Source organism: Meles meles, chromosome X, assembly GCF_922984935.1.
Source record: "Meles meles chromosome X, mMelMel3.1 paternal haplotype, whole genome shotgun sequence".
Taxonomy (NCBI): Eukaryota; Metazoa; Chordata; class Mammalia; order Carnivora; family Mustelidae; genus Meles; species Meles meles.
Genome location: NC_060087.1, coordinates 59,773,048 through 59,798,645, shown reverse-complemented (window position 1 = coordinate 59,798,645; position 25,598 = coordinate 59,773,048). Strand labels below are relative to the sequence as shown.

General features: G+C 37.2%; 1 protein-coding gene across 1 annotated transcript in view; it reads left to right on the top strand.

Annotated features, from left to right (window-relative positions):
* The window catches only part of TEX11 (testis expressed 11), a 297,399-nt gene that overhangs the window by 46,368 nt on the left and 225,433 nt on the right, over positions 1-25,598 (top strand). The window contains exons 7-8 of the mRNA XM_045994777.1: positions 4,847-4,927; positions 13,293-13,378. Of these exons, the coding sequence (XP_045850733.1) occupies positions 4,847-4,927; positions 13,293-13,378 (167 nt within the window). The remainder of the gene's footprint in view (positions 1-4,846; positions 4,928-13,292; positions 13,379-25,598) is intronic.

Genomic DNA, 25,598 nt, shown 5'->3' with positions numbered 1-25,598 from the left:
AGAATTTGAATTTAACAATGAAAAGACAAATAACCTAAATTTAAAATTGGCAGAAGGTTGCATAGACATTTCTCCAGTGAAGATAAACACATGGCCAATAAGCACATGAAAAGATGCTCAACATTATTAGTCACTAGGGAAATGGAAATGAAAACCATAGTGAGATGCTACTTCACACCCATTCAGGTATGTAAAATAACAAAAATGGAAAATAAGAAATTGGTGAGGATATGGAGAAGTTGGAGCCCTCATAACTGCTGGTGGGAATGTAAGGTGGTACAACTGCTGGGGAGAGCTGTTTGGAAGGTCTTAAAAAAAATTAAACAACTCACTTGGTTGTGGTGAATAATCCTTTTCATGTACTGTTGGGTCCTATTGGCTAGTATCTTGGTGAGAATTTTTGCATCCATGTTCATCAGTGATATTGGTCTGTAATTCTCTTTTTTTGTGGGGTCTTTGTCTGGTTTTGGGATCAAGGTGTAATGCTGGCTTATAGCTGCTGTATCACTTTCCAGTAGCCAGCTCTGGTAGGCTCCCTCACCCTGCGGTTTATTTTCCGATACTGCCTCGGATTCACTTTTCTGCACCTCCAACCTTGCAGAAAGTGGTCGCTTTTCTATTTGTAGAATTACAGCAAATCTTTTCTTAGCTCTCCAGTTGAGTTCACAGGGTATTCGGAATGATTTGATAGCTATGTAGCTGAATTTCAGGGACCAAACAAAACTAAGGTCTCCTATTCCTCCCTTATTGAAGTTCTAGTTAGCTACCATATGGTAAAATTGATTTTGGGTTTAGAATTTAGTGATTCGTCACTAAATAACACCCAGTGCCCATCACACCAAGTGCCTTCCTTCGTACCCGTCACCCATTTAGCCCATCCCCAACCCACCTCCCTCTTTTTTTTCCATTCCCCTATGTTCATCTGTTTTTTTTTTTTTAAGATTTTTATTTTTTTATTTGACAGAGAGCATAAGCAGGGGGAGCAGCAGGCAGAGGGAGAGGGAGAGAAGCGGTCTCCCTGCTCTGCATCGATGTGGGGCTTGATCCCATGACCTGAGCTGAAGGCAGAAATTTAACTGACTGAGCCACCCAGGTGCCCCTGCTTTATTCTTTAAGTTCCACATATGAGTGATAGCATATGGTATTTGTCGTTTTCTGACTGACTTATTTTGTTTAACATAATAAATATTTTTTACATTTCAGTTTTAAGTTTAATTAAAAGCAATGAGAACACTGGCAAAAGTTGTCAAAATGAACTTTATAGCTTTTTATTGAACTTAGTAGAAATTGCAACTAGCTATAACCTACATAAAATCTCTTTGAGTCCTCAATAATTTTTAAGAGTTCTAGGGCTCCTGAGACATACACAAAAGAATCAGAGCTATTGGTTTAGGATTGGTCCAGAGCTGTGACTGGCAGCATCAGTATCACCTGTGTGTGGGGGGGTGGGGGGGCGATGCCTAGATGGCTCAGCTGGTTAAGTGTCTGACTCTTGGTTTCAGCTCAGGTCGTGATCTCATGGGTTGTGGGATCAAGCCGTGAGCTGGGCTCCACACTTAGCTGGGAGTCTGCTTGAAGATTATCTCCGTCTGCCCCTTTCCCCTGAGTCGTGCACATGTGCATGCACTGTCTCTCACATAAATACATCTTAAAAAAAATAAAGGGTCATTAAAAAAAAATCACTAGGAACCTGTTAGAAATACAAATTATGTATTGTGCCACTCTAGACCCAATGAATCAAATTTTCAAGTAGAGCCCAACAATCTGTTTCAGCAAGCCTTTCATGTAATTCTACTTTATGCTAAAATTTGAGAAGCATTCATATTGCATATTCTGTGAGGATGTTTGACAGAAGAAAAATTGAGGAGTAGCTACTCAGAGAAGGATGGTCAAAGGAAGGTTATTTTCAAAATAGAATGTATATAAACATAGGTTGAATATAAAAAGCCAGGGAGAAAACGATTGGACGAGTTGGATAAAGAGGTGTCATATACCAGGAGATGGAAATGAATCTAATCAGTACATATATAGGAGAATAAAGAAGCGTTTATCTAGTGCCTGCTGTGTGTATGTGTATGTATACATATATATGTCAATATTATATAAGTCAGTGCTTTGTGCAATAGAGGTAAAAAGATCTGTAACGTTAGTATGTAGTACCTCTCTTTCAGGAGCTTAAGGTAAATTTTGTGGTAGATATAGATGTGTAAACAGGTGCATTACAACAGGGTAATTGCTTTAAAGAAATATGAGTGAAGTGCCACAATAAAACAAAATATGAACAAGTAACTGCTGTGAAAAGACTGTGAGCTTTACAGGAAAAGGGGCATAAGATAGATATTTTTGTAGGAAATAGATAGATAGATTTTGTAGGAAAAGGGACATAAGACAGATATTTTAAATTGCAGAGGAGAATTAGATGTTGGATAAGGGAGCACAAGAGTTTTGGTTAAGGCAGAAGGTGAGGTCATTTGGGTGAGGGGTGCAGTAGGAAGATATGGTATATTATGGGAGTACTTGAAGAATGTGAAAAAATGGCTTGAATTTCTTTTTTTTTTAATATTTTATTTATTTGACAGAGAGAGAGGTCACAAGTAGGCAGAGAGGCAGGCAGAGAGAGAGGGAGAAACAGGCTCCCCACTGAGCAGAGAGCCCGATGTGGGGCTCGATCCCAGGACCCTGAGATCATGACCTGAGCCGAAGGCAAAGGCTTAAACCACTGAGCCACCCAGGTGCCCCAATGGCTTGAATTTCTGAGTGGGAAATGTCCTTAGGAAATCAACAAAGAAACTCATTTTTACTGAGCATCCACTACATACTTGACATGGTACTAGGAGCTGTAACATTTTTGACTGCGGAGCTTAAGTGAGGGTTTACTTGAAGTTAGCATAAGTTTTTAGTGGATCCGTTCAGCACAGTTTACTGTTGTTTGATTGATTCTGTTGTCATTATCACTTAGTAGCATCACCATAGGTGATGGTCAGTCTAGCATTTCATTTCTTGCATTAAAGTAATAACCCAGTGCTGTTAAGCATGAGTTCAGATCCAACCTTGGAGCTTTTCTTCTAATGAAGGGGAAACCTAAGTTCTTCGTTCATGTAATACTTTATAGATCTGCTAGGATATGATTTCAAAGAGGTTTCCTCTCTTTAACAATGAGTACCACATCACAGCGGATAACCTCTTTTATTATAATTCTTGGCACTGGTTGTAGCTTTGACTGCTAAAATTATTCACATTTTTTAAAAAGATGTATTTATTTATTTATTTGACAGAGATCACAAGTAGGCAGAGAGGCAGGCAAGGGGGTGGGGAAGCAGGCTCCCCGCTGAGCAGAGAGCCTGATGCGGGGGCTCCATCCCAGGACCCTGGGATCATGACCTGAGCCAAAGGCAGAGGTTTAACCTACTGAGCCACCCAGGCACACCAAAGCACAAGACTATTTGATGCCCCATAAGAAAGAGAAAAGAACACAGCAAATACAGAAATTTCTTTCCCTTACAAAGTACTTCATCAAATTATTTTCTTGTATATATCTATGTTTCTTTTAATATGCCATGTCAGCTAAATTTTTAAATGACTGAAACAAGCCTCTTCTACAAGTGCCTATGTATTATGTGAATGATGTTTTGATTCATTTGAAGATATTCAGTCAGAATGATAGAGCTGACAGGAATCTTAAGAGATAATACAGTACATTGTCCTGATTTTATGGATGAGGAAACTGAAACCATGAGATTGTAAGGTTCAAGGTTATATATAATAAATATCAGAGTAGCTCTTCTGGCTCCAAGATAGGATTGCTCTTAGCCGCCTTTTATAGCAGATATTCACAGCAGTTTAGACTATGAAGTTATTGTGAGCCTGTTTTAGGACAAAAGACTCCTATTTAACATTTAAAAATCCCTCTGATGTGGAGATAAATACAAGAGCTATCAAGCTGGGGAAGCATCTGTTAGATATGGCATTATATCACAATCTAATAACACAGGATTGTACACCAGTTTTGCCATTTCCAGAAAAAAGTTAATGACTCCCATCACTATCAACTCTTGTGTTACCCAAGATTATTATTCTTCTTCCCTTTTTTTTTTTTTGTATTTTGAGCTGGCTATTATGTTTAGCTAGACCAACCAGTGTTGCTAAAAAGATTAGAAAACAAATTAAGACTTTTAATTTTTTTGAAGATTGTATTTATTTATTTGACAGAGACACAGCGAGAGAGGGAACACAAGCAGGGGAAGTGGGAGAGGGAGAAGCAGACTTCTCGTGGAGCAGGGAGCTGGATGTGGGGCTCAATTCTAGGATGACCTGAGCTGAGGGCAGACAATGACTGAGCTGCCCAGGCACCCCAAATTAAGATTTTTTTTTAAATTTTTTATTTATTTCTTATTTTTTTTTATAAACATATAATGTATTTTTATCCCCAGGGGTACAGGTCTGTGAATCGCCAGGTTTACACACTTCACAGCACTCTCCATAGCACATACCCTCCCCAGTGTCCATAAACCCCCACCCCTCTCCCAAATTAAGATTTTTTTTTTAAAGATTTTATTTATTTATTTGACAGAGAGAGATCACAAGTAGGTAGAGAGGCAGGCAGAGAGAGTGAGAGGGAAGCAGGCTCCCCGCCGAGCAGAGAGCCCGATGCGGGACTCGATCCCAGGACCCCGAGATCATGACCTGAGCCGAAGGCAGCGGCCTAAACCACTGAGCCACCCAGGCGCCCCCCAAATTAGGATTTTTTTAATGCGAGTTAAAAATATCTTAAAGTTGACTTATAGACAAATAGCTTGTTATTTCATTTTAACCAATTATTGATACATATTTTTTTTTACTTTCTCAGGCATGTGCTCAAGGGGATTTTCAAAGAGCATCTACATGTGCACTGCGCTGTAAGGATATGTTGATGAGGTTCCCTAAAATGGTGAGTAAAATACCTGTATTTATTCTCCAAGAGTTTGAAAATATGTTATGTCAAGTTCTAGGTAGAATCATGACTACTTCATGCAATTCTTCAGAGATTATATTTAAGGTCGGGTCTACTCATTTAGCTGATCTTTGAATTATTTTCTTTGTCTTATACTAGAAAGGGTGTTTAAAAAAGCAGAGGAGTATTTCTTTTTTTTTTTTTAAGATTTTATTTATTTATTTGATAGAGAGAGAGATCACAAGTAGGCAGAGAGGCAGGCAGAGAGAGAGGAGGAAGCAGGCTCCCTGCGGAGCAGAGAGCCCGATGCGGGGCTCGATCCCAGGACCCTGAGATCATGACCTGAGCCGAAGGCAGCGGCTTAATCCACTGAGCCACCCAGGCGCCCCGCAGAGGGGTATTTCTTAAAATTTCTTTGCTTTCCCTTTTATTGTCAAATCATTTTGCTAATATTCCTCCATATTTCAAGCTATGTGATGAAAGAATGGAAAAAATGACTTTGTATCTCTGCTGGCGAGGTCAATAGCAGTTAATCATATAACTGTCATCGTGTTTTCCTATATTGGGGGTATGAGAGAATTGATAGGATAAATAAATCCTACTTCCCAGTCTGGTTCTCATCAAAATTCTAGGGTTGATAATTTTTTATTTTTCTTAACTACCTTTTCTTTTATTTCTTTCTTGTTTCACTGCCTATGTCTACTTTACTCTTTGTTATCACAGAGGGAATTGATAACAAAGATATATTTAGATGTTAGGGTGAATGTTCCTAGGTCTTCATGCATTACACCTACTTGTGAGATTGGTCTTATTTTCCCCCTAAATTCTGTGATATAATTTAGAACTTAATTTAGTAAATAGTTATATATTTCTAATTATATGCTAGGTACTCTTCTAGGCTTTATTTATTTTATTACAAACTTTTAAAAAATATTTTATTTGAGGGGGAGAAAGAGAATGAGAGAGAGAGAGCAGGGGCCAGGGGTAGAGGGAGAGTGAGAGAGAGAAGCAGACTCACTGCTGAGCAGGGAATCTTTGGTGTGGGACTGGATCCCAGGATCCTGGGATCATGACCTGAGCTGAAGGCAGATGTTTAACTGCCTTCAGTTAAAGGCACTTAACTTTGTGCCTTTAACTGAAAGCACACCCAGTCATCCTCTCTTCTAGGCTTAAAAATTTTTTTAAACTTTTTTTTTTATATTTTAAAGATTTTATTTATTTATTTGAGAGCTAGAGAGAGAGCATGAGTGGAGGGGAGAGGGAGAAGCAGACTCCCCACTGAGCAGGGAGCCCAAAGTGAGGCTTGATCCCAGGACCCTGAGATCATGACAGGTAGACACCCAACCATATGAGCCAGTCAGGCTATTTTTAAAGCAGGGGCACCTGGCTGCCTCATTCTGTGGAGTGTGTGACTGTTGATCCCGAGGTTCTGAGTTCAAACCCCATGTTTGGTGTAGAGATTACTAAAAAAACATTAAAAACTCCATAAAATTTTTAAAAAGTTAAATAATTTTAAGGCAGTTTCATATTTTAAAACAAAATATTCAAAGAGGGATGGCTGGGTGGCTCAGTTGCTTAAGTGTCTGCCTTTGGCTCAGGTCATGATCCCGGGGTTCTGGGATCAAGTCCCAAGTCGGGCTCCTTTCTCAGCAGGGAGCTTGCTTCTCCCTCTGCCTGCCCTGCCTGTTTTGCCTGCAGCTCTCCGTGCTTCTGCTCTCTCTCACTGAAAAATAAATAAGATCTTAAAAAAATGTTACAAGAATATACGAAGAACTCCCTTTATCCTTTGCACAGAGACCTCATTTAAGTTTCCCAGAACGGTCCTCTATACAAAATGGAATCAATTTCCATTGTACCTAGTCTCTTTCAGTCTGGAATGCTTCCTCACTCTTCTTTGACTTTCATAACTTCGGCAGTTTCGAAGATTACTGACCAGTCATTTTGTAGAGTGCGTATTAGCTTTTTTAATTAAAAAAATTTTTTTGAGATATGATTGACATATTGTATAAATTTGAAGTATACAACGTGTTGGTTTTATACATTTATATATTGCAATATGATTACTATAGTAGTATTACCTAATACCTTTATTATGTCACATAATCATTGTTTTTTGTGGGTGTGTGTGTTGAGAACAGTTAAGTTCTACTCTTTTAGTAATTTTGAAATTTATAATAGTGTTGTTTACTGTAATTACTGTATTGTGCATTAGATCTCCAACACTTACTTATATTTCATTTGCAAGTTTCTACCCTTAAGCAACATCTTCCTAGTTCCCCCACCCTTAATTCAAGTTTGTTCAGAGCTTCCTCATGTTTAGAACAAATTATGACTCTGAGATCAGGAAATCACAGAAGTGATTCTGTATTCTCCTCATGGCTTCCTATTGGGTGGCAGACAGGATTGATTTAGTCTGTTATTGGTAGTGCTCATTTTGATCTCTTGAATAAAATGGTATTTTCTAGGTTTCTTTGCTATAAACACATGTATTTTTTTCCTTGTGTTATTCATAAGTATTTTGTGGGGCGATACTTTGAAACTATATGAAGTCCAATTTCACATCCTACTTTCACCATCCATTGATATTTCTTGCCTAAATTCGTACTGTGATGGTTGACAATTGGCTGTTTTTCTAATTCTATCTTTCTACATTTATTAGTTGACATTCTACTATAAAAACTTTTTATTGTGGGAAAATATGTATAATATAAAATTTGTCATTTTAACAATTTTTAAGCATATAATTCATTGACCATAACTATATTTGCAGTTTGGTATAACCATCACCACTATCACTTTCCAAAATTTTTCATCACTCCAAATAGAAACTCTGTACACATTACACAATAACTCCTATTACCTCTTCTCCACAGTTCCTGGTATCCTCTAATCTACTTTCTATCTATGGACTTTCCTGTTCTAGATATGACATGTAAGTGGAATCATATAATATTGATCTTTTTTTTTTAAAGATTTTTATTTATTTATTTGACAGACAGAGATCACAAGTAGGCAGAGAGGCAGGCAGAGAGAGAGAGAGGAGAAAGCAGGCTCCCTGCAGAGCAGAGAGCCCAATGAGGGGCTCGATCCCAGGACCCTGGGATCATGACCTGAGCCGAAGGCAGAGGCTTTAACCCACTGAGTCCCAGCCCCAGTCCTTTAACCCAGGCGCCCCAATATTGATCCTTTTATGTCTGGCTTACTTCATTTAGCATTAATATTTTTAAGATTCACCCGTGTTGTAGCATGTATCAGAATTATATTCCTTGCTATGATTGAATCATATTTCATTGTATGTACATACTACATTTTATTTATCCATTTAGCAATTGATGCATACTTGGGTTATTTCCACCTTTTGGCTCTTGCAAATAATGCTTCTATGAACACTGATGTATAAATATCTGTTTGAATCCCTGTTTTTATTACTTTTTTGAACCTTTTTTTAAAAAGATTTATTTATTTTAGAGACAGCAAGCAAGCCTGGGGAGGGCAGAGGGAAAGGGAGAGAAGCAGACTCCTGCTGAGCACCGAGCCTAACGTGGGGCTCGATCTCATGATCCTGAGATCATGACCTGAAGCAAAATCAGAAGTCAGATGCTTAAGTGAGCCACCCAGGTGCCCCTTGAACCCTTGTTTTTTTTTTTTTTTAATTTTTTAAAAGATTTTATTTATTTATTTGAGAGAGAGCACAAGTAGGCAGAGAAGCAGGCAGAGACAGAGGAGGAAGCAGTCTCCCTGCTGCAGAGAGAGCCCGATGCGGGGTGTGATCCCAGGGATCACCACCTGAGCCGAAGGCAGAGGCTTAACCCACTGAGCCACCCAGGCGCCCCTGAACCCTTGTTTTTAATTCTCTTAGATAAATATCTAGGATTGGAATTGGTGGGTCATATGGTAATTCTGTGTTTAACTCTTTGAAGAACCACCAGACTGTTTTCCGTAGCATCTGCACCATTTTACATTTCTGCCAGCAGTGTATGAGGGTTCCAATTTCTCCATATCCTCACCAACTCTTATTTTCCAGATTTTAAAATTATTATAGCCATCCTAGTAGGTGTGCTGTGGTTTCTCATTATGCTTTTGATTTGCATTTCCTTAATAACTAATGATATTAAACATCTTTTCATGTGCTTATTGGGCATTTGTATATCTTCTTTAGAGAAGTGTCTATTAAAATCCTTTGCCTATTTCTTTTTCTTTGCGTATTTTTAAATTGGGTTGTCTTTTGGTTGTTGGTTTGTTTTTTTTTTAAAGATTTTATTTATTTACTTGACAGAAAGAGATCACAAGTAGGCAGAGAGGCAGGCAGAGAGAGAGAGGGAAGCAGGCTCTCTGTTGAGCAGAGAGCCCGATGCGGAACTCGATCCCAGGACCCTGAGATCATGACCTGAGCCGAAGGCAGTGGCTTAACCCACTGAGCCACCCAGGTGCCCCTTGGTTGTTGGTTTTAAGAATTCTTTATATGGTCTAGATATTAAAACCTTACATGATTTGCAAATATTTTTGCTCATTCTAAGGGTTGTATTTTCACTCTCTTTATAGTGTCTTTTGATGCACTTTAATTTTGATTAAGTCCAGTTTATCTATTTTTTCTTTTGTTGCCTATGCTTTTGGTGTCATTTAAGAAACTTGCCAAATCCAAGGACATGAAGATTTTGGTGTTCCTTTGAGAGTTTTACAGCTTTAGCTCTTAAATTCAGGATTTTGATCCTTTCAAATTTTTGTGTTTGACTATATTGTTAGGACACTCATGTTTTTATTTTATTTTATCTTTTATGGTTTTTATTTTAAAGGTCAGTGAAATTATTTAGTTTGTTTTTGATGGGCTTAAGTTTTATTTATTTTTTTTTATTTTATTTTTTTTTTAAGATTTTTTTTTTTTATTTATTTGACAGAGAGAGATCACAAGGAAATAGAGAGTCAGGCAGAGAGAGAGAGGGAAGCAGGCTCCCTGCTGAGCAGAGAGCCCGATGCGGGACTCGATCCCAGGACCCTGAGATCAGGACCTGAGCCGAAGGCAGCAGCTTAACCCACTGAGCCACCCAGGCGCCCCAAGTTTTATTTTTTATTTTATTTTTATTTTTTTAAGATTTGTATTTATATATTTAACAGAGAGATAGAGAGCACAAGCAGGCAGAGCAGCTGGCAGAGGGAGAGGGAGAAGCAGGATCTCCGCTGAGTAGGGACCCTGATGCAGGGCTCGATCCCAGGACCCTGGGATCATGACCCAGCCGAAGGCATCCGCTTAAATGACTGAGCCACCCAGGCGCCCCTTGATGGGCTTAAGTTTTAGATAGGGGACCTGAAAATCTAGGGCAGGAAATCTTATAATGAGAGGAAATGATCGGATAAAGGCTCGAGAAGAGCTAACATAATATTATTTACTTAAAAGGAATTAATGAATTAAATAAACCAAGTCTTTTTTCTGAGACATCCTTTCTGTATGCCAAAACTGGGTTAGGAATTACTGTAAGGTGTTAACATGAAGGCAGAAGGGAATGCTGTTCAGAGACAGAGAAATAAAGTATGGAAAATTGTGTCTTAGGGCACCAAGAGAAATAACTAATGACCTATAGTTGATTATTATTGAGCTCTCCGAGGATTAAAGAAAGCTTAGTCAGGGAGGGACTGGAAAGTAAATGTCTTAAAGCCATTAAGGAAGAAAGCCAGGCAATTACCATTCACTGTTAAAATAGAACAAAATGTAAAAATACATGATCTATAAATGGGTAGAAGAGAACAAAAGCAGAAAGAAAAATAGTTCAGAACTTGGGACTGGAGAAACAATAGCTTTGTTTTTTCTGAGTTTTAAAATCCTGATATACAAAGTAATTTGCAGAGAAGATGACCTTATCTAGCTAATTAATTAAAAATACAAGGGCCTCCGATTGAACTTGAAACTTAGTGATGAAACTTATTATTTGCAGCAATATTTGAGTTTTAAAAATCATCCATATACTCTCATGTTGGCATTGTAATGTGAGTATTCAGTTGGAGCTGTCTTTCTGGGCTGGTAGATGTAGCAGTAGATGGAGATTCTAGATATCCTGTGGGTTTTGGAGCTTCCATAAGTCCCTTTCTGTGTGATCAGTATAACTGCAGACTTACAGGCCTACCTTCTTTGTACTGGTTTTTGCCATTGTGTATTGCTTGCAAAATGAGAGGTTAGCACTCCATGAAAGGCTGGGAAGATATTTTTATTTTTTATTTTTTGTTTTTGTTAAGATTTTACTTCTTTCAGATCAAGTGAGAGAGAATGAGGGAGAGAGAGATCCAGAGAGAGTACACAGGTTGGGGGGAGGGACAGAGGAAGAGGGAGAAACAGGCTCCCCCCTGAGCAGGGAGCCCAACTCTGGGCCTGAGCTGAAGGCAGACACTTAACTGACTGTACAACCCAGATGCCCTGCAAAGATATTTTTAGGGATATTTTTATGAATCCCTTTAGAAGGGTGTCATGAGGGCAGGGATTTTTCTCTGTTTTGTTCACTGATTTATCTGTAATGACTGAAATAGTGCCTGATAAGAGATGCATAGTAAATATTTATTATTGAATGTATAATGATTGCATGCATAAAGCAGTATTGGTAGTTAAAAGATTTTATTTTTGTCATTATATTAAAAATACACTGTGGTTCTCTTAAAAGATATTTTAGTATTTTATGGCTTTGTTGTTTTAAGTTTGTTATTATTTTGCATTCTTTTTTTCTCCTAGGAAGTAGCATTTAATGTAAGTACACTTGAACGTTTTTTGAGGGCAAAGACAAATCCTGGGGAAACTGAATAAAGACTAATATACATTAGATGTTCATTGAAAGTTTTATTTCCATTTTCTTCCATGCAAATTAGTTACAGGCCTCTCTGCAGCAAGTGTATGTGAGCTGCATTATTCCAGTATAGCTATATAATTGGTGTGGTCCTGTGTGAACCTATGGGATCTGGGGCATGTAATGAGTTAAGCTTTTTCTGCTAAAATGTCAAGAATGCATTCAAATACTTCTGGATTCTTGCCATATCCACATTACCAAGACTATTCTTTATTTTAGATTGAAATATACAGTAGGTCTGAAGTGCTCAGGCATGCATATTGAATTTCTTCTGAATGTATTGTAATTCAAAAGGAAACTTTTTTGAAGGAAGACAGGTCTTTACACATTACTTATGAAAAACTTGCCTCAGATCTTGGATTCTTAATTGAAGATCTGCTTCTGTAGTCTTACTCAGGTAAAACTTATAAAGGATTCCATTATATGGGTATAATCAGATTCTAAAGAATATTTGGATAAGTTATTAGAAATTAAAAATTTTTCTCTTAAGCCATTTCCCAGGATTTGGACAGATGAAAATTATATAAGATATGGCAGTGATGCAGGGACTGAGATGATGATAATCCATAAAAAGTATTTTCCTATGGCACCATTCACATATTCGTTCCTACTTTTATTTTAGTGGTAATTTATGTAAAGAAAATTTTTCTTGTTAAAGAGTGTTTATTAGGGGCGCCTGGGTGGCTCAGTGGGTTAAAGCCTCTGCCTTCAGCTCAGGTCAAGATCCCAGGGTCCTGGGATCTAGCCCCGCATCGGGCTCTCTGCTCAGCAGGGAGCCTGCTTCCTCCTCTCTCTCTCTCTCTCTCTGCCTGCCTCTCTGCCTACTTGTGATCTCTGTCTGTCAAATAAATAAATAAAATCTTTAAAAAAAAGTGTTTATTAAACAATTTCTAAATAAGTCCTATGGCTAGACTATGAAATGTTGGGCACATTTCAGATCTTTGGAATTTTTTTTTAAAGATTTTATTTATTTATTTGACAGAGAGAGATCTCAAGTAGGCAGAGAGGCAGGCAAAGAGAGAGAGAGGAGGGGGAAGCAGGCTCTCTGCTGAGCAGAGAGCCCGATGCGGGACTCGATCCCAGGACCCTGAGATCATGACCTGAGCCGAAGGCAGAGGCTTAACCCACTGAGCCACCCAGGCGCCCCTCTTTGGAATTTTTTAAAGTTGTCTTGATTTTGCAAAAACATCCTCTTTTATGGTTTTTTCTTTGACTGTACTCGCTGATCTAATGCCTCTTATTGGATCTGGAAACCAGCAAAGGAGGTTGTCCTTTTGATGGGCAATGGTTAGGTTTCCCATTTCCTGTTACAAAGTACCTTTCAAGTTCTAATAGTAATGTATTAACTTTTCCAAATATAACTCTTACCCAAACTGAATATTTTATAGCTCCTCTTAGATAATTTGGGAGGTTTTAATAAAGAATAGTGGGTTATTTTGATGTATAAAATAAAGTATGTCTTAAAGACTCTTGAACTGTTATAGGTTTTTTAACATTAAAAAGTCATGAATCTGACTCTTTTTTTTTAAATATTGCAGACTGGATATCTTCACATTCTCTGTTACAACTTTGGAGTAGAAACCCACAAGCAGAGTAAATATGAAGAAAGTTCTTTCTGGCTTAGGTAATATAAACAAAATTAATGAATGTGAATTTAGGGATATCATCATACGGTTTAGTAAATACTGTGTGGTACTTTGTCAGTTTAAACAGTCTCTGACTTCACGGGGCGCCTGGGTTTCTCAGTGGGTTGAAGCCTCTGCCTTCGGCTCAGGTCATGATCTCAGGGTCCTGGGATCGAGTCTCGCATCGGACTCTCTGCTTGGCAGGGACCCTGCTTCCTCCTCTCTCTCTCTCTCTCTGCCTGCCTCCCTGCCTACTTGTGATCTCTGTCTGTCAAATAAATAAAATCTTTAAAAACAACAACAACAGCAAAAAACAATGTTTATGGCATCAACCTATCAACTAGTCTACCAAGAAGACAGGGATGAAGAAGACAAAACAAAAACGAAAAACCCGAAACATACTGGTGCCATGGATGGCTTCTGGATGCTTAAAACTGTGGAGGTGAGCTTGAAGTTTATGCCAAGAATGAGCGGGCAGTGAATGTTCTCTAGGAAATGGTCATAAGAATAGGTTGAGGCTTAAAGTGGCATATGTATAGGTCATTTTCACATATGCCATGGGTTGTTGACCTCTTATCTGGCATTATCATTTTTAGAAAACCTTCCAGTAGGAAAATTTGATGGTGACAGGGTGATTGACATCCATATCATCACTTAGGTATATTAGACTTTTCCTATATATTTAGTGGCTATATTTTTAGGAAGATCATTTGACCCACAGTCAGACTTTCGTCAAAATCTGTATTATAGGGGCACCTGGGTGGCTCAGTCAGTTGGGCATCTGTCTTTGGTTCTGGTCATGATCCCAGGATCCTGGGATGGAGCCCTGCATAGGCGGGGAGCCTGCTTCTCCCTCTTCCACTCCCCTTGCTTATGTTCCCTCCCTTGCTGTGTCTCTCTCTGTCAAATAAGTGCATAAAATCTTTTTAAAAACATTATATTTTATTGTTTTAAAAGAGGCACAAGTAATTATCAGTGTTATTAACAGTAGGAATTTTAGCACAATGGATAGTTTGGTTTTTTTTAAGATTTTATTTATTTATTTATTTGACAGACAGAGATCACAGTAGGCAGAGAGATGGGCAGAGAGAGAGAGGAGGAAGCAGGCTCCCCACTGAGCAGAGAACCTAATGCGGGGCTCGATCCCAGGACTCTAGGATCATGACCTGAGCCGAAGGCAGAGGCTTTAACCCACTGAGCCACCCAGGTGCCCCTGGATAGTTTTTCTCGTATTAGATCAATTCAGTCAAAATTTGAGTCATCTATGATATCAGTGTCATATTGGTAATACTGTGATACCTACTTTTTAGAATTATCGTACAGCTTAAATATGTGATGCATGTGTTGTAGAGTGTTCAATAACTTACGTAGGAAACAGAAACTGCTCAGTAAATGGTAGCTGTTGCTGCTCTCTCTAGGTGACATGTTTGCTCTTTACTCTAAATGAACACTAATGTGACAAGTCCACTAGTTTACTCTAAAACTTATCACAGTGAAATCAAATGTGGATTATTTGTTGACTTAATAGGTAACTACATTATAAAGACAAATGCCCACGTTTTCTGTCATATACTGCTTATCTTTGGAACAATTTTTCTTTGTGCTTTATCCACGTGTTGTTATAAAGACTATTGGGAGCAGTTGGTGATACAGTAGGAAAAAATGGCTGCTAATTAAACACCCTTCTCTGTAACTTTAATACCAGAAGGAGGCAATGGAGAGAGTATGTTCTACAGGCTGAAGTCTTTTGTAAACCGTGACTATCTTAAGGCAGAGGTTATATGTATTTTGGAAAGTACCCATTCAGTCTAAAGGGAGAAAACTCCAGTTTTACACAAATGATAACATATAAAAATTGCTATAGTATATTAGAATTTTGTTGAAATAAGCCTAGAACATAAAAGGGTGGTGGTGGGTATTGTTTATGAAGCTTTTTTTTTTTAATTAATTTATTTTTTTCAGCGTTAACAGTATTCATTGTTTTTGCACAACACCCAGTGCTCCATGCAATACGTGCCCTCCCTATTACCCACCACCTGGTTCCCCCAACCTCCCACCCCTGCCCCTTCAAAACCCTCAGGTTGTTTTTCAGAGTCCATAGTCTCTTATGGTTCGCCTCCCCTTCCAATTTTCTGTCCCTCAGTTCTTGTTAGCAGATCTTTCTCAGTTCAGGACCTCTCTTAGTTTTGTCTCCCCTGCCTTTTCTTTTGCTAGAAAAGTTCATGAACAGCTGCTGTTCTCTTTGCTTTTTTCTACCATACTCTTTTGATCACGTCCCCTTGTTAGAGATGCCATGGATTAAGAGAAGGCTGCTGTAATAATGAATGAAATTGAGACTCCTTTAGCTTACTTTACTGTAGGTATCATGGTACCTGCCTCAGTGTATTCAATGACAAATTTAGTTAGGACTCTGTTAAATACAAAATTTCAGACCTTTGATATCAGAATGCTTGTTTTGGAAATATATTTAAGAAGTTTTTTGTTTAATAAAACATTTTGGGGGTCACCTGGCTGGCTCATTTGGAAGAGCATGCGTCTCTTGATCTCGGGGTCATGGGTTCAACCCCTGTGCTGGGTGTAGAGATTAATAGAAAATAAACTTTAAAAAACCCCACAATTTTGTTCTCTGCTGCTCCTCCCCTTTTTAAATTCTTGCTGTGTTGAGCTCCTCTGTCTGCTCTTAGCAGAAGACAAGCATAAGTAGATGGGAAGAGATTATTGATATAGAACTTTCTTTCTTCCACAGTCTAGGGGATTTCAGTTATTCTAGTAGCATTTAAATTTACTCTTTATCTTTTAAAGTCCTAATAATTTGGACATACATTATGCCGAATTTGGCTTTTTATAAAAGGTATACAGAAATTGCACTGTGACTAATTAGTATTCTAAAAGAAGCACTGTAAGCCAAACAAACACAAATAATTCTAACTCAAAAGGCTTTGGGGTTACATTGATTTACTGCAGAGATTTTGCAGATTTTTTTCTCCCTGGGCGGAAAATGCCTTAAATGCAAAACCTTAGTCATATTCTTAATCATGGATGATTTTTCTTTCATTTCTAGTAGTTCTAATTCATTCAGTTGTGTTACTTGGAGCTACTGACTGGTACACACTTGAGAGGCTAACTTTTTTTCCCTTTGGTGTAAGAAGACCTGTTTTGTAATTGTGGCAAATTAAATTTAGGGGAGAACAGTTAAAATGAATGGAATATAGCAAAAGTGGATATAGTAAAAATGTTTTAAAACTTCTCTGCTGATAAAAGAAGATGTATATATTAATCATAATAAAAATTTTAATGTTACAAAAAGATATAATGTGGTAAGTAAAAGTCATTTGTAATCCCACATTCATAAATGCTCATTATTAATATTTTATTTTATGTTCTTTTTAATTTTTTTCACAAACAGTTTTTAAAAGGTCTTTTAGTATGTTAAATGACAAGGAAGACATGAAAATCATTGACATGCATTTGGAGGATTTAAGGAATTGAGGAGTTTTTCCAAAATGGACCATAAATAAGGAAAATTAATGGAATGAAACCAAGATAAAGACTATATACATAGGACAATTCCTAACTGGTGATCTCTTATTAGAGACAGTGAGATAAATTGGGAAAACGACAGAAGACATTTGAATTGGACAAAATCATGGAGAATTGAATAAAACCCTGAAGTGTAACAAGTATAAAGTAAAAGTATAAAAAATATAGTATAAAAAAGTATCAAGTAAAAGTATAAAAAATAATCTAACTCATCTTAATAAATGAAATATAAATGACCTACTTCTTTGACCTACAGATCAGAGACAGCGTATAGATTCCTGAAGAGTCCTTTGTAGGTTAAATTGAGAATATTTCTCTACTCCTTGTGTGAGAGCTCTGTACTGCCTTTTCCCTTTCAGAATCCAAAGCACGATTTCTTCAGCATCCTTCTGAGACCATAATTACAGTTTATATTTTCTTTAAAAAAACTTTACAACCTAAACTTAGTGTTGCTAGATTTTTGGGATGTGAATAAATAATTGGGTAGACTGTATGTTAGAGCAGGAGTAATTTTTGAGCTCCTTCTCTAATACTACTTTTAATTTCTCTGAAGTTAATCTAAAACCTGTCTCCATTGCTAGCTAATGTGAGTTAGGAATAGTTTTTACCCTGCACGTAGTATCCTCAAGTGAAATGTGTCTCTTTCCTGTTTCTATAAAACTTCTTATGTCTCTTATTGAATCAAAAAAGGAGAATTCAGCAAAAATTATACTACTGTTTTCTAAATTCATAGCACTTAGAGTTAGTGAGCCAGATTATGAACCAGATTCTATTATGTTTACATAATAGCTATTATGTTTACAATAGGGACAGTATTTATGAGGTACTTTTATTTATCAATGCTTAGCCTTTACTATGGTTATATAGGAATATATATCACCAGAGGTCTTTTTTGTTTTAAGAAGATTCTACTTTTTTAAGTAATCCTTACACACAGGTGGGGCTGGAACCTATAACCGTGAGATCAGGAGTTGCATGCTCTACTGATTGAGCCAGCTGTGTGCCCCCACCAGAGGTCTTCTAATAAGGAAATAACAAAGGAAATATAAATGTGTATTATGCACAAATATTAATGATTCACTATATGAGCCCAGGGGAAATTTATATCAGTTTGAATGGTACTTAATGTTCACCCTTTTATTTTCCCCTTGTTCTCAGCCTAAGACCTTGAGAATCTGACAATATTATTTATAGACAGGCAGTGTGATCTAAGGAATGAGCACAGAGCTAGCAATAGAAAATCTGTTAAATAATCAATTGTGTGACCTTGGGTCACTCACCTAATAACGTGCTGCAGTGTCTGTCTGAAAAATGGGTACAGTATTATCTGTGTCACAGGCTTGTAATAAAGATGCCATAGGGAACATAATAGGACTTTGAAAATTAAGGGTATTATATAATCATAGACTGATAAATTAACTATAAAAATAATATGCAAGATCTTTTTAAAAAATTATTTTATTAACATATAATGTATTATTTGCCCCAGGGGTACAAGTCTGTGAATTGTCAGGCTTACACACTTCACAGCACTCACCATATCACATACCATCCCCAGTGTCCATAACCCCACCACCCTCCCCCCAGCAACCCTCAGTTTGTTTTGTGAGACTAAGTGTCTCTTATGGTTTATCTCCCTTCCAGTCCCATCTTGTTTCATTTTTTTCCTTCCCTACCCACCAAACCCCCCGAACTGCCTCTCAAATTCCTCATATTAGGGAGATCATATATTTGTCTTTCTCTGATTGACTTATTTTGCTCAGCATAATACCTTCTAGTTCCATCCCTGTCATGCAAGACCTATTTCAATGGTGAATGGAATGTATTAGCACCATCTTGTGGAAGTAGAATGAATTGTGTGACTGCAGTTTTAACAAGAAGATAATTTACTAAAGCTAACACTTAGAGCTTTAAGATTCTCTAAGATCAAGTTCAGTAATTTAGGAACTGTGTTCTCTGGTGCTCTCTGGTTCTGCTAGAATAGCTTTTCAGAATCTCCATTAAGAGAAGGAGGAGATGTAGCCACAGTTCTCTAACAGACCCATCTTGATTTGGAGAAGTTAGGCATTAATTTTGTTAAGTAGTTATGTCTGTGGAAGATTTTGTTTGAAAAAAGTGATTTGCTTACTTACAGTTTGAAAGTGACTTGCATAGATCAATTTCATCTTGTATAGAAAGGGAAATGAACATTTAGAGAGAGTTATACAATGGCACCTAGTTGGGATCCTGTATCTCCAGTCTTTGAGGAATAGTCTTTCTCCAAAGGTCAATAATGATGTTCCCTCCTTGATTCCTGATTTTGACTAATATGAGTCTTTTTCTTCGTTTCTTGGCCAGTCTAGCTAAAGGTTTGTCAGTCTGTTGGGTCTTTTCAAAGCATCAACTTTTGGTTTTATTGGTTTTTCTCTATTGTTTTTCAGTTATTTCATTTAATTCCCCCTGTAATCTTTGTGACTTTTCCCATTCGTGCTTGCTTTAGACTTAGTTTGCTCTTCCTTTTCCATTTTCCTAACATGGAAGGTTGAGATCTTACTTCTCTTTTAATACTGTTATAGGTATAAAATTTCCCTTAACCATTGTTTTCTATCCCATAAATTTTGATATGTTGTCTTTTTGTGTTCACTCAGCTCAAGGTATTTTCTAATTTCTCTTGTGATTTATTCTTTGACTCATTGGTTATTTGGGAGTGTGTTGTTAATTTGCCCATAACTTCTTGATTTCTTTTTTTTTAAGATTTTATTTATTTGTCAGAGAGAGAGAGTACACACAAGCAGGCAGAGAGAGAGGAGGAAGCAGGCTCCCTGCCGAGCAAGGAGCCCGATGCGGGACTCGATCCCAGGACCCCAGGATTATGACCTGAGCCGAAGGCAGCAGCTCAACCAATTGAGCCACCCAAGCATCCCACTTCTTGATTTCTAATTTAATTTCATGTCGGTGGAGAACATACTTTCTATGACTTCACTTCTGTTAAATGTACTGAGGCCTTTAAATATGTTCTGTGCTGGAGAATGTTCTATGTGTACTTGAGAAGAGGGTGTAGTCTACTGTTATTGGGTGGAGTATGATATAGATGTCTGTTAGGTTAGTGGGTATATAGTGTTGTTTAAGTCTTCTGTATCCTCTTTGATGCTCTGCCTCCTTGTCCTGCCTGTTATTGAAAGTGGGGTATTAAACTTCTCAGCTGTCATTATTATGTATCTTTTCATTCAATTTTGTTCACATTTGTTGATGTATTTTGGGGGCTCTGTTGCTAGGTTTATATATGTTTTTGTTATAGCTTACTAATCGGTTAGCTATTTTATCATTTTAAAATATCCCTCTTTGGTAACGTTTTTCATCCTTAAGTCTATTTTGGGGGCACCTGGGTGGCTCAGTCAGTTAAGCGTCTGCCTTCAGCTCAGGTCATGATCCCAGGATTCTGGGATTGAGCCCTGCATTGGGCTCAGTGGGAAGTCTGCTTCTCCCCTGCCTCCCACATCCCCTGCTTGTGCTTACTCTCTCCCTCTCTGTCTGTGCCAAATAAATTTTTAAAAAATCTTAAAAAAATTTTTTTTAAAAAGTCTATTTTGTCTGATACTAGTGTAGCTACTCTAGTGTTCTTATGGTTATTGTTTACATGCTGTGTCTTTTTCCATCCTTTACTTTCAGCCTCTTTGGTATGTTTGAATTTAAGTGTCGTTTTTTGTCAGGGCGCCTGGGTGGTGCAGTTGGTTAAGCATCTAACTCATGTCATTATTTCAGGGTTGTGAGATTGTGCCCTGCCTCGGGCTCCATGCTCCATGCACAGTCTGCAGAATTTCTCTCTCCCTCCCGCTCTGCCCTCCAGCCCCACATGTGAGCTCTCTCTCCCAAATAAGTAAATATTTAAAAAAAAATAAAGTGTGTTTCATGTCAACAGAATCTAGCTGGATCTTTTTAAATAATCCAGTCTGAAAATCTCTGATGTTTGATTTTATTGTTAAATCCATTCAGCCTTTTAATGTTGATACTGTTGGATTTATATCTGACATTTTGCTTTTTGTCATGTCATGTCTCATGACTACCTATTCTCTCTTTTCCTCCTTTACTTTCTTTTATCTAAGTGAATATCTTTTGAAAATTAATAAATGTATTTTTTGTTGTGGTGATGAATATATACAACATAAAATTTGCTTTTTTAATTACTTTAAATGTTTGATTCAGGGAGATTAATTACATTAGCAGTGTTCAACCATCATTACAATCAATTTCAAAAATGTTTTTCATCATCTCAAATAGAAATTCTGTAACTTTTTCTTTTTACTTTTTAAAGATTTTATTTATTTGACACAGAGAGATCACAAGTAGGCAGGGAGGCAGATAGAAGGGGAGGCAGGCTCCCTGCTGAGCAGAGAGCCCAATGTGGGGCTTGATCCCAGGACCCTGAGAACATGACCTGAGACCTGAGCTGAAGGCAGGCACTTAACCGACTGAGATACCCAGGCGCCCCTCTGTAACTTTTTCATAAAATTAATTAATTATTTTTAATTTTTTTTTCTCACCATAACACATACACTCCCCAATGTCCATCACCCAGCCTCCTCATCCTTCCTTCCTTCCTCCCAAAATTCTGTAACTTTTGAACGCTAACTCCCTATTATTCCTTCCCCCTTCCCCAGTCCCTGATAATCTCTAATCTCTTTAATACCTGTATGAACAGGTAATAGATTAGATTAGATATTTCATGTAAGTGGAATCATATAATATTTGTCCTTTCATGTCTGGCTTATTTCACTCAGGAGAGTATTTTCCAGGATCATCCATGTTGCAACATGTATGAGAACTTCATTTTTTTTTTTTACCAATAATTTATTTTATTGTGGTAAAATATACAGAACATCAAGTTTACTACCATTTTAACTATTTTTAAAAAAGATTTTATTTATTTGACAGAGAGGGACATCGAGAGAGGGAATAGAAGCAGGGGGAGGGAGAGAGGGAGAATCAGGCCTCTTGCTGAGCAGGGAGCCCGATATGGGGCTCCATCCCAGGACCCTGGGATCATGACCTGAGCTGAAGACAGAGGCTTAACCCACTGAGCTACCCAGGCGTCCCTGTTTAATAGTTTTTAAAATTACATATTCTTTGTGTTATTTTCCTTATGGTTGTTCTAGGTCTTAACAATATACGTCTTTGGGGCTCTGCTCAGTAGGGAGCCTGCTTCCTCCTCTCTCTCTGCCTGCCTCTCTGCCTACTTGTGATCTCTGTCTGTCAAATAAATAAATAAAATCTTTAATAAAATACATCTTCATTTATTAGAAGTTACTTCAGATGTATATTAACTTTCTACTGAGAGTTTTACTTCTATATAACTATTCCCTTTTCTCTTTTTTTGCTATTATATGTTACGACTACATATGTTTAAAAACTCAATAATACATGGTTCTAATTACTGCTTTATATATATAATCTTATATATTTTAAAGATGGCTAGAGAAAAAAGGAGAGCATAGTTCATTTATTCTGTAGATTTAAGTAACCATTTGATGTTATTTCCTTACTCTATAACTTTATTTCCACCTACTTCTTTGTGTTATCATAGTAAAAATACATTATATATACAATGTCACAACAATTAAATTTTATAGATATTTATATAGTTGCTTTTTAAATAAGGAAGGAAATGAGAAGAAATATAAATTTTTTTTATAATTATCTAAATAATTACTAACACTTTTTCCATATGAATTGACATTAATGTCTAGTGTCATTTGCTTTCAGCCTGAAGAATGTTCTCTTGTATTTCTTGTAAGGCAGATCAGCAAGAAATTTTCTCAGTTTTTGTTTATCTGGGAATGTATTTAGTTAGTCTTCTTTTGAAAAGTAAGTTTCTCTAGATACAGGAGTCTTAGTTGACAGTTTTTTTCTCTTTAAGCACTTTAAATACGTCATCCCTGCTTTCTGGCACCCATTATCATGTGATGAAGAGTGAGCTGTTAATCTTGTTTCCTTTGAAATGATGAATCTTTTTTCTTTAACTGCTTTCAAGATTTTCTGTTTATCTTTGACTTGCAGTAATTGGAGAATGATGTGTCTGGGTATGGATTTGTGTGTGCATGTATGTGTGATCCTACTTGGAGCCCATTAAGCCTCTTGGATGTGTAGATTATTGTTTTCCCTCAAATTTGGGAAGTTTTCAACCATTATTTCTTTGAATATATTTTCTATTTCTTTCTCTTGCTTCTCTCCTCCTGGTATTCTCGTGCATATGTTGTTGTGCTGAATGATGTCCGACACATCTTTGAAGCTCTGTTCTTTTTTCCACTCTTTTTTCCCCATGTTTCTCAGATTTGTATAATCACTACCAATCTATCTCCAAGTTTATATATTCTTTTTTGCCTGCTCAGATCTACTGTTGAGCCTCTCTAGTGAATTTGTCACCTCAGTGATTGTACTTTTCAACTTCAGAATTTTCACTTGGTTTTTTTTGTAACTTCTGTGATTTAATTCTTATACTCTTATGCTCTATTTGCATCATTGTTATCAGACCTTCCTTTAATTCTTTAAATATCGTTTCCTATAGTTATTTAAACATATTTGATAGTTGCTTTTGAAGTATTTTTCTACCAACTGCAACAACTGGGACCTCTCAGAGGCAATTTCTGTTGCCTTCCTTTTATTCTTTGTAAGTCACACTTTACTTTCTTATTGCATGTGTTAAAATATTTTGTTGACAACTAGACATTTTGGATAATATCTTGCAGCAGGTCTAGATATCAGTTTCCCACCTTTATGGAACTTAACTATTCTTTTAGTTTGGTCATTTATTTATTTGGTTATTTGACTGGACTAATTCCGTGAAGTTTATTTTTCTCACAGTATGTGACCTCCGATGTTTCTGCTCAGGGTTTTTCCCCTTGTTTTTGTCTTTTTATGGCTTTCTAGGCTTCACCTCGCATCCACATAAGCCACTTGTTGGTCAAGGGTTGTGTTTAAGGTCACTGAGCTAATTAGATATTCACCCTTTCCTGTTGGATGGGTGTTTGTCTTAGAGGCTGTTTTCACAGTTTGGTGAATTTATTATTTTAACCCTGTGTTCAGCCAGGGGCCAGTAGCTAGTAGGTTCTCTCTCTGATCAGTGCCTGAGAGGGCAGCCTTGGGCATATGCACAATCTCTCAGACTGCCCAAATATGAGTGTGTTTGGTTTTTTAAAACAGACATGTTTTTTAGAGCAGTTTTTGGTTTACAACACAATTGAGAGGAAGGTACAGAGATTTTCCACATACCCCCTGATTCTGCACATTCATAGCCTCCCCACTAATTAACATTACTCACTAGAATGGTACATTTTTTACTAAGGATGAACTTATATTGACACATCGTACTCCACCAACTCTGTAGTTTACCTCAGTATTCACTCTTGCTGTTGTATATTCTACACATTTAGAGAAATGTATAATGACATATATCTACCATTATAGCATTTTAATGTCATACGGAATAGTTTCACTGGCCTAAAAATCTTCTATGTTCTGCTTCCTCATCTCTCTTTTCCCTAAATTCTATCAACTCTATCGTAGTTTTGCCTTTTCTAGAATGTCATATAGTTGGAATCATACAGTATGCAAACCTTTCAGATTGGCTTTTTTCCTTTAGTAATAATGATTTAAGCTTCCTCCTTGTGTTTTCTTTTCTTGATAGCTCATTTATTTATTTTTATTTATTTATTTATTTATTTATTTGACAGTGAGAGCCACCCAGACGCCCCATAGCTCATTTACTTTTAGTGCTGAATAATATTCCACTGTCTGGATGTACCACAATTTATTTGTTCGTTTCCCTACTGAAAGACATCTTGGTTGCTTCCAAGTTTTGTCAATTATGAATAAAGCTGCTATAAACATCCATGTGCAGATTTTTGTGTGGATTTAAGTTTTCCATTCCTTTTGGTAAATACCAAGGAGTGTGATTGCTGGATAATATGGTAAGAGTATATTTAGTTTTATAACGGACTGCCAAACTGTCTTGCAAGGTAGCTGTACAATTTTGTATTCCCACCAGCAATGTTGGAGAGCTCTATTACTCCGTATTCTCAACACTGTTTTAGACTTAGTGTATTAGACGTGGGCCATTCTGATGGGTATGTATTAGTATTTAATTTTTGTTTTAATTTGCATTTCTCTCATGACATATGTGAACATTTTTTCATAGGCTTATTTGCCATCTGTACATCTTCCTTTGGTGAGGTATTTGTTAAAAACTTTGGACCATGTTTTAATTGTTTGTTTTTTTTTACTGTTGAGTTTTAAGAGATTTTATTTGTATATTTTGGATATCATTCCTTTATGAGATGTGTTTTTTTTTAAGATTTTATTTATTTATTTGACAGTGAGAGATCACAAGTAGGCAGAGAGGCAGGCAGAGACAGAGGAGGAAGCAGGCTCCCCGCCAAGCAGAGAGCCCAGTGCGGAACTCGATCCCAGGACCCTGAGATCATGACCTGACCTGAAGGCAGAGGCTCTAACCCACTGAGACACCCAGGCGCCCTCAGATGTGTCTTTTGCAAATGTTTTCTCTGAATCTGTGATTTGTCTTCTAAGTCTCTTAATATTGTCTTTTACAAAGCAGAAGTTCTCAATTTTATTTTTATTTATTAAAGATTCTATTGTTAAGTTATTTCTGCACCCAACATGGAGCTCAAACTTAAAACTCTGAGATCA